This window comes from Primulina eburnea, chromosome 9 (genome assembly GCF_022965805.1).
Source record: "Primulina eburnea isolate SZY01 chromosome 9, ASM2296580v1, whole genome shotgun sequence".
Taxonomy (NCBI): domain Eukaryota; kingdom Viridiplantae; phylum Streptophyta; class Magnoliopsida; order Lamiales; family Gesneriaceae; genus Primulina; species Primulina eburnea.
In genome coordinates this window covers 7,795,720-7,811,623 of record NC_133109.1, presented here as the reverse complement: position 1 = coordinate 7,811,623, position 15,904 = coordinate 7,795,720, and the positions used below count along the sequence as shown (strand labels likewise).

The window sequence follows — 15,904 nt, the reverse complement described above, 5'->3', positions numbered from 1 at the left end:
GCACAACTCTGGTGGGAAGCCACAGAGGAAGCAATGAAGGACTCTGGTAATATTATTACTTGGGATGCTTTTCGTGCTCACTTTACCTAGGAATATGCACCACCATCATATTATGCTGCTAAAGAAGAAGAGTTCAATCAGTTGGTACAGGGCAACAAATCAGTGGTGGAATATGCTTCACAGTTTTCTGCTCTTTTGCCCTATGTTCCACATGTTGCCAGTAATTATCAGGCTAAACTATCACGTTTTCTGCACGGGTTGCAGCGGACAGTTCATACTTTGGTAATGACTGGATTGCCTAATACGTATATTCAAGCAGTGGAAAAGGCGAAAATTGAAGCATGCTCAGAAGAGACCCACAACCAGGTCCATCATCTGTTTCTCAGGGATCTGGGAGTAGTATGTCAATGCCAGTGGATTTACCTCCATATCAGCCTGTACAGTCATACCAACAACCCAAACAGCAGAGGTACAAGGCAAAAGGAAAGCAATTCAAGAAGAAGTCTCAATCCAGCTCCTCCAGTTCAGGCAGTGCACGAGGGGGAGGTTTTGTTGGGTCGTCTAGCACTGTGCATTGTGACCGATGTGGTGGTCGACATTTTAGTTCCCAATGTGTAGGAGTACAGGGATCTTGTTACGTTTGTGGTCAAGTTGGACATTACGCCAGAGTATGTCCTAATGCACAAAGACAGCAATTTCAGCCACAACAGTCTGGACAAGTTCCCCGAGGACCAGCTTTCCAGCCATATGCTCCTGCACAGTCATTTCAGCAATCTGGTTATCCACCGCCTAGAGGTCCTCCTCAGCAACAATTTACAGTGCCACAGCAGGCTAGAGTCCATGCATTGACTCAAGACCAGGCTCAGGATGCACCAGGAGGAGTGATTGCAGGTATTTGTTATGTTTTTGACTATCCTGCACGCATATTGATAGACACAAGAGCATCTCATTCATTTTTATCTGACGCATTTGTTGATGAGCATGAGATTGCTACTATTCTTTTGTTGGATACTATGTCAGTTGCTACTCCTGCCGGTGTATACTTGATGTCCCATGAAATAATTTTGAACTGTGTGATTATATTTGAGGATAATATTATGATAACTAATCTAATCAAGTTAGCTATGACTGATTTTGACTGTATTCTGGGTATGGATGTGTTGACGAATTATCGAGCTACTGTGGATTGTTTCCATGGAGTTGTCAGATTTAGACCATATTATGGCAGCAAATGGAATTTTTATGGTTATGATTCACAGTCCCGAATTCCATTAGTATCTGCAATGGAAATGTTCAGGTTGTTGTCAATCGACAATGAAGGATTTTTTATCTATGCTCTTGATGCAACACGGGAAGAACGATTGAAAGTTTCAGACATTCCTGTTGTCAAGGATTTTCCAGATGTATTTCCTGATGAGATTCCAGGTTTTCCACCTCAAAGGGAAATAGATCTTAGCATTGAATTAATGCTAGGGACAAATCCTATATCTAGAGCACCATATCGTTTAGCTCCGACAGAGTTGAAAGAACTCAAGGAACAGCTACAGGATTTACTGGAGAAAGGCTATATCAGACCCAGTATGTCACCTTGGGGAGCTCCAGTATTGTTTGTAAAGAAGAAAGACGGAACGATGAGAATGTGCGTCGATTATCGGCAGTTAAACCGGGATACTGTGAAGAATAAGTATCCTTTGCCGCGTATTGACGACTTGTTTGATCAGTTGCAGGGTACTTCTGTGTATTCCAAGATTGATCTTCGTTCCAGATATCATCAGCTTAGAGTCCGAGAGGAAGATGTTCCTAAGACAGCATTTCGGACACGATATGGGCATTATGAATTCTTAGTTGTGCCTTTCGGTTTGACTAATACAACCGCAATGTTTATGGATTTAATGAACCGTGTATTCCGAGAATTCATCGATAGATTTGTTATCGTCTTTATTGATGACATCTTGATTTATTCCAAGTCACAGAAAGAGCACAAGGAACATTTGAAATTAGTTCTTCAAACACTCAGAGAAGCGCAATTGTATGCCAAATTTTCTAAGTGTGAGTTCTGGTTGGACAGAGTTTTATTTTTAGGCCATGTTATATCTGCACAAGGAGTATCTGTTGATCCTAGTAAAGTTGAAGCTGTTATCAATTGGCCTAAACCAACCAATGTGTCTAAGATTCGAAGCTTTTTGGGATTAACTGGGTACTATAGGCGTTTCATCAAAGGATTTTCTAGAATAGCTAGACCTATGACCCAGTTGACACAGAAAGATCAACGTTTTGTATGGACAGCAGAATGTGAGTCTAGTTTTCGGACTTTGAAAGAAAAGTTGACCACATCTCTAGTGCTAGCTTTGCCTTCAGGCTCAGGTGGATTTGTTGTCTGTACAGATGCTTCTCTAAATGGATTGGGTTGTGTTTTGATGCAAAATGGGCGAGTGATTGCGTATGCATCTCGTCAATTGAAGTCACATGAGACTCGATATCCAACTCATGATTTGGAGTTAGCTGCCATTGTGTTGGCATTGAAGATATGGCGTCATTATCTGTACTGTGGGGACCCGGACGCTAATCAAGTTCTTAATCATTATTGGGACTAATTAATCAATTATAAAACAGGGTCTAAATTTTTTTTTTAAAATACAAAGCGGAAACGTAATGTAATTTACTCAAATTACATATTAAACATTAATATACAAATCTTGTGTTAGCTACAAGAATTCAACTAGGTTCAACTACATATCAGTGCTGAATCCTATGTTGCTTCGAAGCCCGGATCTCCACGCTATCTAATCTTCTCTCATCCTCTTCTTGACCCTGATCCAGCCCCACCTGTTGTCATGCACACATACAAAACAAGACAACAGCCGGATAACTCCGGTGAGATATGAATATCCCAGTATAAATAATGTAAACATGCAGTAATATAAAAGCATATACGAAAGCATATAAGAATTATTCATAACCTGTCTCAAATCAGAAACATAAATCCATATCAAGCATTCAATAATCATGAATGGCATAAACAATGTAAATCAACATGTCATATCAGACTCAACTCAACAGACGCGTTGTCTCAGACTCGACTCCACTGACGCGTCGCCTCAGACTCGACTCAACTCTATCCTAGGGATCCCGATGTCTGGATATAGGTAATTATATCGAATCTCAGTTGATAGGAATGAATCAATCCCTAAATGGCATCGATATAATTAATATCTCCAGTGTCTGGGCGAATCAGCCGCAGAATTGACGACTCAGTCAATAACCTGACGAATCAGCCAGTAATTAGGCGAATCAGCCAATAATCAGACAACTCAGCCTGTAATTAAGCGAATCAGCTTAAGTTTAGACGAATCAGTCAATCACCAGACGAATCAGCCGGTGACTAGGCGAATCAGCCTATAATGGACGAATCAATCAATAACCCGACGAATCAGCCGGTGACTAGGCGAATCAGCCTATGACTCAACGACTCAGTAATCAATACATACAGTCAGTATCTAAGCAAATCAATCAATGACTAGCGAATCAGCAGTCATTACATGCAGTGGCTATAAATCAATAGACTACAATCATCAATCTCATCAATTACAAGAATCAATGTAATAAACTAAGTATGTGATTTAGGGAAACTCGAGTCAAACCTTCCTCGAGTTGTGCAATCCCAACACAACATTAATTTATACCTTTCTTTCTGATACTTTGGCTCTGTCGAAGTCTCGAACTCGAAGCCTGTCAATACTCAATCTGACAAGAACAATATCGAGGAGTATAATATCAATGCACCACTCGAATCAAATCTGTTCTGCTCAATACTTAACCTAATTCAATATCGATGGCATAACGGTATAATATCAATATACCCAACAATACCATATCAATCAGATATTAATTCTAATATCTCATACTCGATAACAACTCAATTCTGATATCAATTCTCAATCAACTCAACTCTAAAAATCATAACAATTTCATATGGTATCTGTTCCTCAGTCCGGTTTCGATTATACGATGTCTAACATGCCAAGAACATCATATATGAATCATATCAGATTCTGACAATACCATAATTTCAAAACATATCGAAACGTAGCAAAACTTACGTCTAGTTGTAGCCTACGTGGATAGGAACACAGTACCACAGTCAGATTTAAAATCAGACAGACGGATTTTGTAGAAATCACAAGTCTATGCTCCGAACTTGTTTTTCTTTCTTTCCTCAATTCCTTGCTTCGTTTCCTTCTTCTGAATCGTACAAAGGAATGTAGGTATATATATATATTGCATGTAAATCGTACGTGGCTTCTCAAAAATTTGCCAAAACACCACTCGCGCATATGCGCGCTTCATCTCGCGCATATGCGCCAAAGATTCTGGAGCTGTCGCGCATATGCGCCCATTTTCTCGCGCATATGCGCGAGGGCTTTTGGACCCCTCGCGCATATGCACGTGTTTCTTCGCGCATGTGCGCCGGTCATTTCTTTTGAGATGTTCGGCCGAACATCTCGAGATGTTCGGTTGAACATCTTGGCTTATATTATAACGATGCCCGACCTCGTCATTTGAGTTCTTATAACCTCAATCATGTCAATAATCAATGTCTGATTATAATAATTAATTCTCGGGCATTACATTTCTCCCCCTCTTAGATCTGAGTTCGTCCTCGAACTCGCAAGTAATCGATTCAGAAGAAATGTATATATAGAGTTTAAACCAAAACTCAAATATCTGATTCCGGTCTGGAATAAGAATTCACTAAGTATATTGTCAAAATACTTCTCCAATCCTTCTGAAGGAATCAATCTCGCACTACTAGCTATACAATGTCCGTATAAACCAATCTACAGTTCATCACATATCTGTACCATCTGCTGTTATCAAAGACATCTACAGTCTTCAGCTTCAAATACCACTCGTCATCATCTGACGTTGGTTTCTTAAATCGGTCCATTCTGAACTATCTTCATCTTCCTTCGGATTTTTTTTTTTTTTTTTTCAAAAGAAATCTGTAGTATTCACTGTATACTGTCTTGTCTATAACTATCTCATTACCCATCTGATAAGCTGGTAGTTATTGTCACACAGTGATAATAAGTCATATCAATTGGTGCTAACATCCAGCACTAAAGCTGTACCCAAGTCTTCCAATGTCTGGACAATACATTCTGACGGTCTGTCAATCTGTAAAATCATCTAAGAGAGAGTTCATGATATACTCTATCATGAATACAAACTCAAGCAACATTACAATCTGACATAATCTACTATGGCATTCTGATCTTTCTGACCACTTTTCTGACATCAATCTGTGTCATGGGGTCATGTTTGTACGTTATCTGGTACAAACTGATAGATATAGATTGAACAATCTGTCAATCACAATCATATCATATCTCAATCAGAAGAAAATGGCGGTAATTTCATTACGACAGCCATAGAAATGTACTCTCATTTCTATTTAGAACTATACAATTCTGTAATAAATCTTTTGAGTTCTATCTTTCTATCTTTTCTGTTAGCGATTTAGACATATCAGTACAATTTCTGCCAGCATTTCAATACATTTCTGTTATAACTGATCTCATCTGTCTATATCACAACTATCTGTTCGAATACAATACAGTCTCAATCATCAGACTGAACACTGAATCCATGACTGTAAGCTTCTAACAATATCTGTTCTTTCTGATTCGAACTATTTGATATACACAAATCAGTTAATAACATAAATTAAAGAGGAAATACCTACCTGGTATTCGGCTCTGACTATCAATATCAAGCTTTACTGTACCATTCTGACACATCTGGCATCACAGAATAATCAATCTCATACAACATACACAATCACATATCTGTTACTCTGATCGACACTCTGTTCTGACTATCGATATTGAGTTCTAAATATTCTAATCAGCTTTTTTTTTTTTTTAAACTGCTATCGATTCGAAATCAGCTCTGGTTCGGACGGTACAATATAATCTCCATTGTCTACAATCCGTCTCAACCACATATTCAGAATAACATCAATATTCAATCAGATTCAACACATGCTAAATTCATAAACCGCAACTATCTGACACTGATGTCAATCTCAGCTGCCTAATCACGGTTTAGTTCTGTGAAAATCAACGAATATATCATCTTCAAATATAACACATCCTGAATGCAATCGGTTTCAATCAGGATTCACCATATCAATAGTTCTGATATCAACTCAAAGCTAAAATCAATTTCTCTGATTGGAATCAGATCTGAAGTCTTATTGTAACGACCCATTACAGGCCCAGTGGACCGCCCATACGGCCCACTGGGCCTGTAATGGGTCGTTACAATAAAAGGCGCCTTTTATTGTAACGACCCATTACAGGCCCAGTGGACCGCCCATACGGCCCACTGCCAACCGACCCAAGGCTATCCCGATCTTGGGCTCCCTCTATGGGGCCTTTGTCCCTCACGGGCTTTCCATAGGCGTCGTATGGTTACTCATAGAACTCTTAAGCCCATGAACTTAAGTATGTGCCTCCCCAGGATCGAACCCAAGATCACATGGATATATAGATACTTGGCACAATCCTGGTACCAATTGAGCTAGACAAAGGCCCCATAGAGGGAGCCCAAGATCGGGATAGCCTTGGGTCGGTTGGCAGTGGGCCGTATGGGCGGTCCACTGGGCCTGTAATGGGTCGTTACACTTATCAGAGAAAACATCGAGAACTTTCTTATCATTGGTAAATCAGCCAATGATAGACTCAACTTCAGTAAATCAACTGAATACATAAGGAGTCATTCTGCTCCTTTCTGTAATAATCGAGTCATAGCTAGTACGAATATCAAAGGAATTCTCAGTCTAGAATTCTTATCGTACAATATTCATCTCTTGATCATCTCAGGTCTGATTCTTACCATCTTCTGGAATTAATCTATGGTAGCTTCGTACTTGATCAACATATCAATATCAGTAATGCAGTTCAAAAATCATAGAACACCAGTAAAATATCATCTACCACACAATCTAACTCGAACTCATTCTTATCCTACTGTAGTATACAAGATCTAACAGAAATCACTGATACAAGATCTTTTCCCAAAGGAACAGAAACAAATACTACAGTAAATAAGGACTCAACAAATAATGCTTGCATCAATGCAAATCTCTCAGAAATAAAAGTATATGAAGCACCGGTATCCCGCAATACATACGCAGGATAATCAAACAAATCAGTTACCTGCAACATCATCATCTGGTGCTTCCTGAGCCTGCTCCTCGGTCAAAGCAAATACTCTGGCCTGCTGTCTAGGAGGCTGGCCAACTGTCTGGCTTCCTCCTAGCCTCTGCTGTGACTGAGATGGTGAGCAGGCTGAAATGAAGGAACGGCAGCTGATCGTCTACTCGACTGTGCCGCTGATCCCGCGGATTCAGCTCCCTGGAATCTTTGGGAACTTCTCTGTGGACACACTCTAGAAAAATGTCCCTGTTGCTTGCAGAAGTGACAACTACCAAGTACTCCTTGGCATTGCTCAGTGGAATGTCTCCCTCCACAATTTCCGCAGTAAACGCCAGCATAACTCTGCTGAGAACCACTAGAGCTAGAAGAACTACCGCCAGACTTCTTAAACTGCTTTCCTCTAGCCTTCAGAAAATCTTTCATTCCACCACTGCTACTGCCACTCTCGAATCGGGGAGGTGGTTGCGGTGGTCTCGACACTGGAGGAACAATTTCAGCTCCTCTCTGCCTTATCAGGCCTGCTTCAGCGCCCTTTGCTCTATTCATGGCATCAGCAAAGTTATTCGGTCGCCCTGTGTTCACCAATGTAAAAATATCGGGATTCAAGCCATTGATGAACTGATCGGCAACGGCTTCGTCATTTCCAGTAACATGTGGAGCAAACTTCAACAAGGTAGAGAACTTGGTCACATATTCTTCAATGTTCAGCTGACCCTGTCTCAAATTGGCAAACTCCGCTCCCTTGTCTTTTCTGTACGATATTGGGAAAAATCTCTGATAAAACTCAGTTTTAAACACATCCCAAGTAATAATCGTACCTCGTTGCTCCAAGGCCCTCTTCATTGTAATCCACCAGCTTTGTGCAACATCCAGCAACTGGTGTCCAATCAATTTAATCCGGCGCTCATCACTGTACTCTAGTGAATCAAACAGCAATTCAATGCTACCTAACCAACTCTCACACTCGACTGATGTCTCAGTACCCGTCAGAGTGGGTGGTTTGAATGACTGAAACCTCTTCAGCAAGGTTTCCATTGGAGTCGGTGTTACATCCATTGGAGGATTCGATGTACTACCCTGTTCTGGAATTCGTCTAAGAGGCATATCTGAAACTCAAAAGGATTAGTAATCCAATCCAACACATCTGTTTCAATTCAGTCTCTCCTCCGATCATCTTACTGCTGATCGAGAATCGGTTCGAATTCATTTCAAATAATACATATTACAAAATCAAATCAGATAAATCAAGTAACATGTATTATATAACGCAGTAAGACATGCTAGCATTCAAAAGCAGGAAAGAAACACATTCTACCCCGCTCACTAGCTTCTATCTCAATCTCAAGAATCTACAGTTCTATTACCTACAGCTCTGATACCACCTGTTGTGGGGACCCGGACGCTAATCAAGTTCTTAATCATTATTGGGACTAATTAATCAATTATAAAACAGGGTCTAAATTTTTTTTTAAAATACAAAGCGGAAACGTAATGTAATTTACTCAAATTACATATTAAACATTAATATACAAATCTTGTGTTATCTACAAGAATTCAACTAGGTTCAACTACATATCAGTGCTGAATCCTATGTTGCTTCGAAGCCCGGATCTCCACGCTATCTAATCTTCTCTCATCCTCTTCTTGACCCTGATCCAGCCCCACCTGTTGTCATGCACACATACAAAACAAGACAACAGCCGGATAACTCCGGTGAGATATGAATATCCCAGTATAAATAATGTAAACATGCAGTAATATAAAAGCATATACGAAAGCATATAAGAATTATTCATAACCTGTCTCAAATCAGAAACATAAATCCATATCAAGCATTCAATAATCATGAATGGCATAAACAATGTAAATCAACATGTCATATCAGACTCAACTCAACAGACGCATTGTCTCAGACTCGACTCCACTGACGCGTCGCCTCAGACTCGACTCAACTCTATCCTAGGGATCCCGATGTCTGGATATAGGTAATTATATCGAATCTCAGTTGATAGGAATGAATCAATCCCTAAATGGCATCGATATAATTAATATCTCCAGTGTCTGGGCGAATCAGCCGCAGAATTGACGACTCAGTCAATAACCTGACGAATCAGCCAGTAATTAGGCGAATCAGCCAATAATCAGACAACTCAGCCTGTAATTAAGCGAATCAGCTTAAGTTTAGACGAATCAGTCAATCACCAGACGAATCAGCCGGTGACTAGGCGAATCAGCCTATAATGGACGAATCAATCAATAACCCGACGAATCAGCCGGTGACTAGGCGAATCAGCCTATGACTCAACGACTCAGTAATCAATACATACAGTCAGTATCTAAGCAAATCAATCAATGACTAGCGAATCAGCAGTCATTACATGCAGTGGCTATAAATCAATAGACTACAATCATCAATCTCATCAATTACAAGAATCAATGTAATAAACTAAGTATGTGATTTAGGGAAACTCGAGTCAAACCTTCCTCGAGTTGTGCAATCCCAACACAACATTAATTTATACCTTTCTTTCTGATACTTTGGCTCTGTCGAAGTCTCGAACTCGAAGCCTGTCAATACTCAATCTGACAAGAACAATATCGAGGAGTATAATATCAATGCACCACTCGAATCAAATCTGTTCTGCTCAATACTTAACCTAATTCAATATCGATGGCATAACGGTATAATATCAATATACCCAACAATACCATATCAATCAGATATTAATTCTAATATCTCATACTCGATAACAACTCAATTCTGATATCAATTCTCAATCAACTCAACTCTAAAAATCATAACAATTTCATATGGTATCTGTTCCTCAGTCCGGTTTCGATTATACGATGTCTAACATGCCAAGAACATCATATATGAATCATATCAGATTCTGACAATACCATAATTTCAAAACATATCGAAACGTAGCAAAACTTACGTCTAGTTGTAGCCTACGTGGATAGGAACACAGTACCACAGTCAGATTTAAAATCAGACAGACGGATTTTGTAGAAATCACAAGTCTATGCTCCGAACTTGTTTTTCTTTCTTTCCTCAATTCCTTGCTTCGTTTCCTTCTTCTGAATCGTACAAAGGAATGTAGGTATATATATATATTGCATGTAAATCGTACGTGGCTTCTCAAAAATTTGCCAAAACACCACTCACGCATATGCGCGCTTCATCTCGCGCATATGCGCCAAAGATTCTGGAGCTGTCGCGCATATGCGCCCATTTTCTCGCGCATATGTGCGAGGGCTTCTGGACCCCTCGCGCATATGCACGTGTTTCTTCGCGCATGTGCGCCGGTCATTTCTTTTGAGATGTTCGGCCGAACATCTCGAGATGTTCGGTTGAACATCTTGGCTTATATTATAACGATGCCCGACCTCGTCATTTGAGTTCTTATAACCTCAATCATGTCAATAATCAATGTCTGATTATAATAATTAATTCTCGGGCATTACATGTACGGAGAACAGTTTGTGATTTATTCTGATCACAAGAGTCTGAAGTATCTTTTCACACAGTCTGACTTGAATATGAGACAGCGTCGATGGTTGGAATTGCTTAAGGACTTTGATTGTGAGATTCAGTACCAACCAGGGCGAATAAATCAAGCTGCAGATGCTTTGAGCAGAAAGGTTCAGCCTAAAATGTTGGCATCTCTGACTATTTCAAAGATTCATGAGCATTTGGGAACTTCAGGATGGACTTACTAGTCTAAGGGCGACTACTTTATAGTTTCATCTATTCAAGTTGAACCACAAATTGTTTCAAAAATCAAAACAGCACAGAGAACTGATCCACATGTTCATAGATTGAAAGAATTGACTCAGACAGGTCAATCAGATAAGTTCAGTGTTGCTTTAGATGGATGTCTGCGTTATAATAGTAGACTTGTGGTTCCGAATTTGATAGATTTGAAAGAATCTATACTTCGTGAAGCTCATTGTAGTCGTCACAGTGTTCATCCTGGAATCAGAAAGATGTATCATATCTTGAAATCTCATTACTGGTGGGAAGGTATCAAGAAAGAGATTTCTGATTTTGTGGCTAGATGTTTGACGTGCCAACAGGTTAAAGCTGAGAGAATAAGACCTGGTGGTATGTTACATAGTCTTGAAGTGCCACAGTGGAATTGGGAGCACATTGCTATGGATTTTGTGACACACCTACCTCGTTCTGATCGTGGTTGTGATACGATTTGGGTGATTGTTGATAGATTGTCTAAATCAGCCCATTTTATTCCTTATGATCGTACTTGTACTTATAAGAAAATGGCAAAAATGTACATCGATCATGTGGTGAGATTGCATGGTGTGCCTGTAACCATAGTATCATATCGTGATCCCAGGTTTGCTTCGAAGTTTTGGGGTAGTTTGCAATCAGCATTGGGTTCAAAGTTGGCGATGAGTACTGCATATCACCCACAGACAGATGGTCAGTCTGAAAGGACCATTCAGACACTCGAGGACATGTTGCGAGCAGTCGTGATGGATTTCAGGGGTGGTTGGCAGGAATCATTGTCACTTGTTGAATTCTCTTACAATAACAGCTTCCAAGCAACCCTCGGAATGGCAGCATTTGAAGCCTTGTACGGTAGAAAATGTAGATCTCCGATATGCTGGGAAGATGTAGGAAAAAGACAGATGTCAATGCCAGAATTTATACAAGAAATGAAAGAGAAGGTTGAAATGATTAGGAAAAGAATGAAAGCAGCACAGGATCGTCAAGCCAACTATGCTAATAAAAGGTGTAGGCCTTTAGAATTTCAGGTTGGCGATCAGGTTTTCTTGAAAGTATCACCGTTTCGTGGTACTATGAGATTTGGGCGCAAAGGAAAGCTAGCTCCGCGTTATATTGGTCCATATGCGATTGTTGAGAGGATTGGCACGTTGACTTATCGTTTAGACTTGCCGCAGAGTTTGTCTGCGATACATGATGTGTTTCATGTATCTATGTTACGAAAGTACAAGCCGGATCCTTCTCATGTCTTGAGGAATGATGAGGTGAAGTTGGATAGTTCCCTTAGCTATGTTGAACATCCAGTGCAAATCCTTGATCGTAAAGAGAAGCAACTTAGAAATAAGACAATTCCACTGGTTATGGTGCAATGGAGTAGACATGGGAGAGAAGAAGCTACATGGGAATTAGAGGCTAAGATGCGTCAGGAATGGCCTCACTTGTTTGAAAATGTAATAAATTACTCCATGTATTCTGATTTCCCTATGTACTATCAGTGGTAAATGTTTATAAACCACTTTTATAAATGTTGTGTATGCTAGATTTCGAGGACGAAATATTTTATTTGTAGAGGAGAATGTGAAAGCCCAGCCCAAACTAAACCCCAAGCCCAGCCCATTTGGATAATAAGTTAAAAAAAAAAGGAAGATAATTATCAATTCTTCCTCTCTCTCTCCCGTAAGCAATCTGTCGAAAATTTCTTCTTCTTGTCAAACGATTTTCATCCGTCTTTGACCACCCGTAACTCCAAATTCGTTGAACGATTTTCGAAAGTAAGTATAGTTTCGGAATCCTCTCGACGAGATCTATCCATTGATACCAAAATTTCGCAGAAAACTCGCGCTTCCCGGAAACCCGTCGGAGACCGCCGCCTGTTTTCACCGGAAAAGTTGAAAGAAACCTTGAATAATATTGTTTAAAGCTTGAATTCTAAGCTTTGGGCAATTTTCAAAATTTCAGAGGTAAAAATTCAGATTTTAGGGTTTCGAATTTGGGTATGTTGATTAATTTGAGTTCCAACAATTAATATTTGTTATATTATTGATTGTAGGTACGAGAATTGAGCCGATTAGAGGTATCTACCAGATTTTCGGAATTTATTTGGATTAATTTCGAAAATTCAGATTTATATAATTGGATTTTCGAATTTTAGTGTCCAATAATTAGATGTTTCGATGCTATAGAATTGGAATATATTAATTTTAGAAATTTAAAGCCTAAATTAAGGAATTTTAGAATTTTAGGCTAAATTGTCAAATAATAGGAAAAATAAATGAAACTTGATATGAAATGCATTATTTGCCAGAGGATTGGATTCTGCTAGAAATCCTTGAGAAATATCAGTGGTAAATTAAGGGTTCAGTGGAGGTACGCACGAACTGTTTTCATTACGACGTCTATTATGACGTGAGATGATGTTGAGTATCATGTAATGAGTTGTGGCGTGCTTTATGTGGTTCTATGACTACGTGATTGCATTCATTTGAGTTGATACTATTGGTGCATAGCATTTCGAGCCTTGACTCCTTTGATTGCTATTGATATTGATATTGATCTATCGAGTTGTTGCGTCATCGATGGAGCGGGTGGATAGGATTAGCACTCCTGATGAATTGCATGAGGGCTGAGCGGGTCGCACCCGTACCCTCGATGCTACGTGCATGGATGAGCGGCGGCATGATATTACGTTGCTGCAGTCCTTGCACGGGTGGCCACTGTTACTGTTGCTGATGCGTTTCATTTGGACTTCGCTTTGGTATCCATTATTTTGTTGTTACCTTTCACGCATTGCATTACATTGCATTGCATCACATTGTACTTGATTTTATTTCATGTCAGTTATATTTGTCGTAATATTACTGGTTCGTCGTACTGGGGCCCGACCCCTCGTTTCTTTTTATGATGTGGTTGTTTTTGATGCCATAGCAGGTTATCCAGGAGGATTTGACGCGTCTGGTGGAGCGTCAGGTAGTGGTGCCCAGTCGTCGAGTCGTGGTTGAGAGTTCCCAGATATATATATACTATATTATGGAGTCATACATTTACCGGGGAGATGCCCGTGAAGCTGTACTGTTATTTTTACGATGTTTTGAATTGGTAGTTGTGTGATCGAGCCTTGCAGGCTCTGCATGTGTTTAGTCATGGCCAGTGCAGCTATAGGTTTGTGAATTGATGTTGTGACTTTATTTCGAGTATATAAATATTGGTTGTGATGTTTTGGATTTTCTGGGATGTCCTATTTACGAATAGGTCATGCCGAAATTTCTGTAGGCCCGAAATGGAAAAATTTTAAATCGCTTTCGTTGTTTACATTAATAAATCCTGGTTGTTTGGTCATTAAATATTAATCAGATGCACGGGCCCCCACACCTACACATTCATTTTCATTTTCAGATTCATTTTCAGATTTTTAAAGAAAGTAAACTTAGGGTTCTTGAGGTATACGGCAGCCGCCCCTTCCCTTGTCAATTTCCAGCAAGTTTTGATCCATTTTATTTCGATAAAACATGCCACGTTCGTCCGGATCAACCTCGCTTCTATCTCCGCTTCGGTGACGTCGTTTCGGTAAATTTTATCATCAAAAGGCACGTATAATCTCTCTTTTGCTGCGTCGATCATGTCATATTATGCGTTGCACTATTTTATGCGTAAAATTCTTGTATGATGTTCATAGTTTGAGCGGATAATTGATTGGATCGATTTTGAAGAAAATTTTTAGATCTAAATCTCGTTTTTACTGTTCTTCTTAAAACTGCGAATTTTCGGTCAGGATTTTGAGAAAACTTTCAATACAAAAAATGTAGAACTTTTTGATACCTTCTATTTGATATAAAATTCGAGTTATTTGGACAAAAATTGAGTGAGTTATGGCGTTTTCGTGGGAGTGCTCAAACTGTGTTTTTCAGTAAATTACGATGTTGCTGCGTTCTTGAAATTTATTTGTTGCAGGCTTCGTTGGGAATCGACGGGTGATCGTTGCTGCAACTAGCTATGTTTAGTTCGATGTTGGGATGATTTTTTTTGTGTCTCTTTTCGTGTCGTTAGGCACCAAGTTGAATCAAGAGTCAAGGAAGAAAATGGTGTCGAACTTCGAGTTGTGTCATTAGTTGTTGATTCTCACACTTGGGAATATCTATAATGGCTTACTTGGCTTTGGTACAGTGTCGTGACGTCCTAGGACGGGTCTCGAGGTGTCGAGTCACGGTTGGGTGATCGAAATAGGAAGAGGAAGCCACAAACACATGAATTCTCGTAGGTACGCATTCACAGTAGCTACACGGGCCCCTACACGGATGAGGGCACGGGGTCCGTGCCTTTGTGTTTCATTTAGTGTATTTTTCCAGTGCCTACACGGATGTCTACCCGGACCCTAACACGGGGTCCGTGCTTTTGTTTCCTTTCGGTATCAAAATTCGCGAAGCCACCCGTACCCCTCACGGACCCTAGCACGGGGTCCGTGCATCTTCTTCTTTCCGAGTATTCTTTCCACCGCACTTAGACGGACCCGTATACGGACCCGGTAATGGGGTCCGTTTACTAACGTTTTTGGGAAAAGTTTAATGTTTACTTTTGGGTTTGATGTCATGGTTTAGTGCAAGGATTATCAAAGTCAAGTCAAGGGAAATTTTAGAATGTCCTAAGAAATGATTGAGCTTGACAGTAACCATGATAAGTACGTCTAAGCTATACAAGTTAAGTATGCAGTTTCATGTTAGTACGTGCAGCAGCAACGGCCCCAATCGAAGTTCAACGAATCCCTCAACGCCAAGTAAATATGTATGATGTGCAAGAAAATATTTTAAGTTTTTGAGGTATGCTAAATGTCTTGTGACCAAATTACGTTTAGGATAAGAAAGCATTAAATTATGAACGGGAACCAATCCGCCCGTTAAATTATGAACGAGTTTAGATCGTGATTGGAAATCATTAAATT

General features: G+C 39.8%; 1 protein-coding gene across 1 annotated transcript; it reads left to right on the top strand.

Annotated features, from left to right (window-relative positions):
• The first annotated feature begins 341 nt into the window (after positions 1-341).
• On the top strand, positions 342-14,235 carry LOC140840709 (uncharacterized). Its single transcript, XM_073207883.1, has 2 exons — positions 342-891; positions 13,900-14,235. The coding sequence occupies exons 1-2, from the start codon at positions 342-344 to the stop codon at positions 13,968-13,970; spliced, it is 621 nt and encodes a 206-aa protein (XP_073063984.1). The 3' UTR covers positions 13,971-14,235.
• Positions 14,236-15,904: the final 1,669 nt, after the last annotated feature.

Excerpts from the sequence above, each read along its gene's own strand:
- LOC140840709 (XM_073207883.1), top strand. The coding sequence starts at position 342 with ATGCTCAGAAGAGACCCACAACCAGGTCCATCATCTGTTTCTCAGGGA. Across the intron at positions 892-13,899 it reads ACCAGGAGGAGTGATTGCAG|GTTATCCAGGAGGATTTGAC; the intron begins GTATTTGTTATG and ends ATGCCATAGCAG.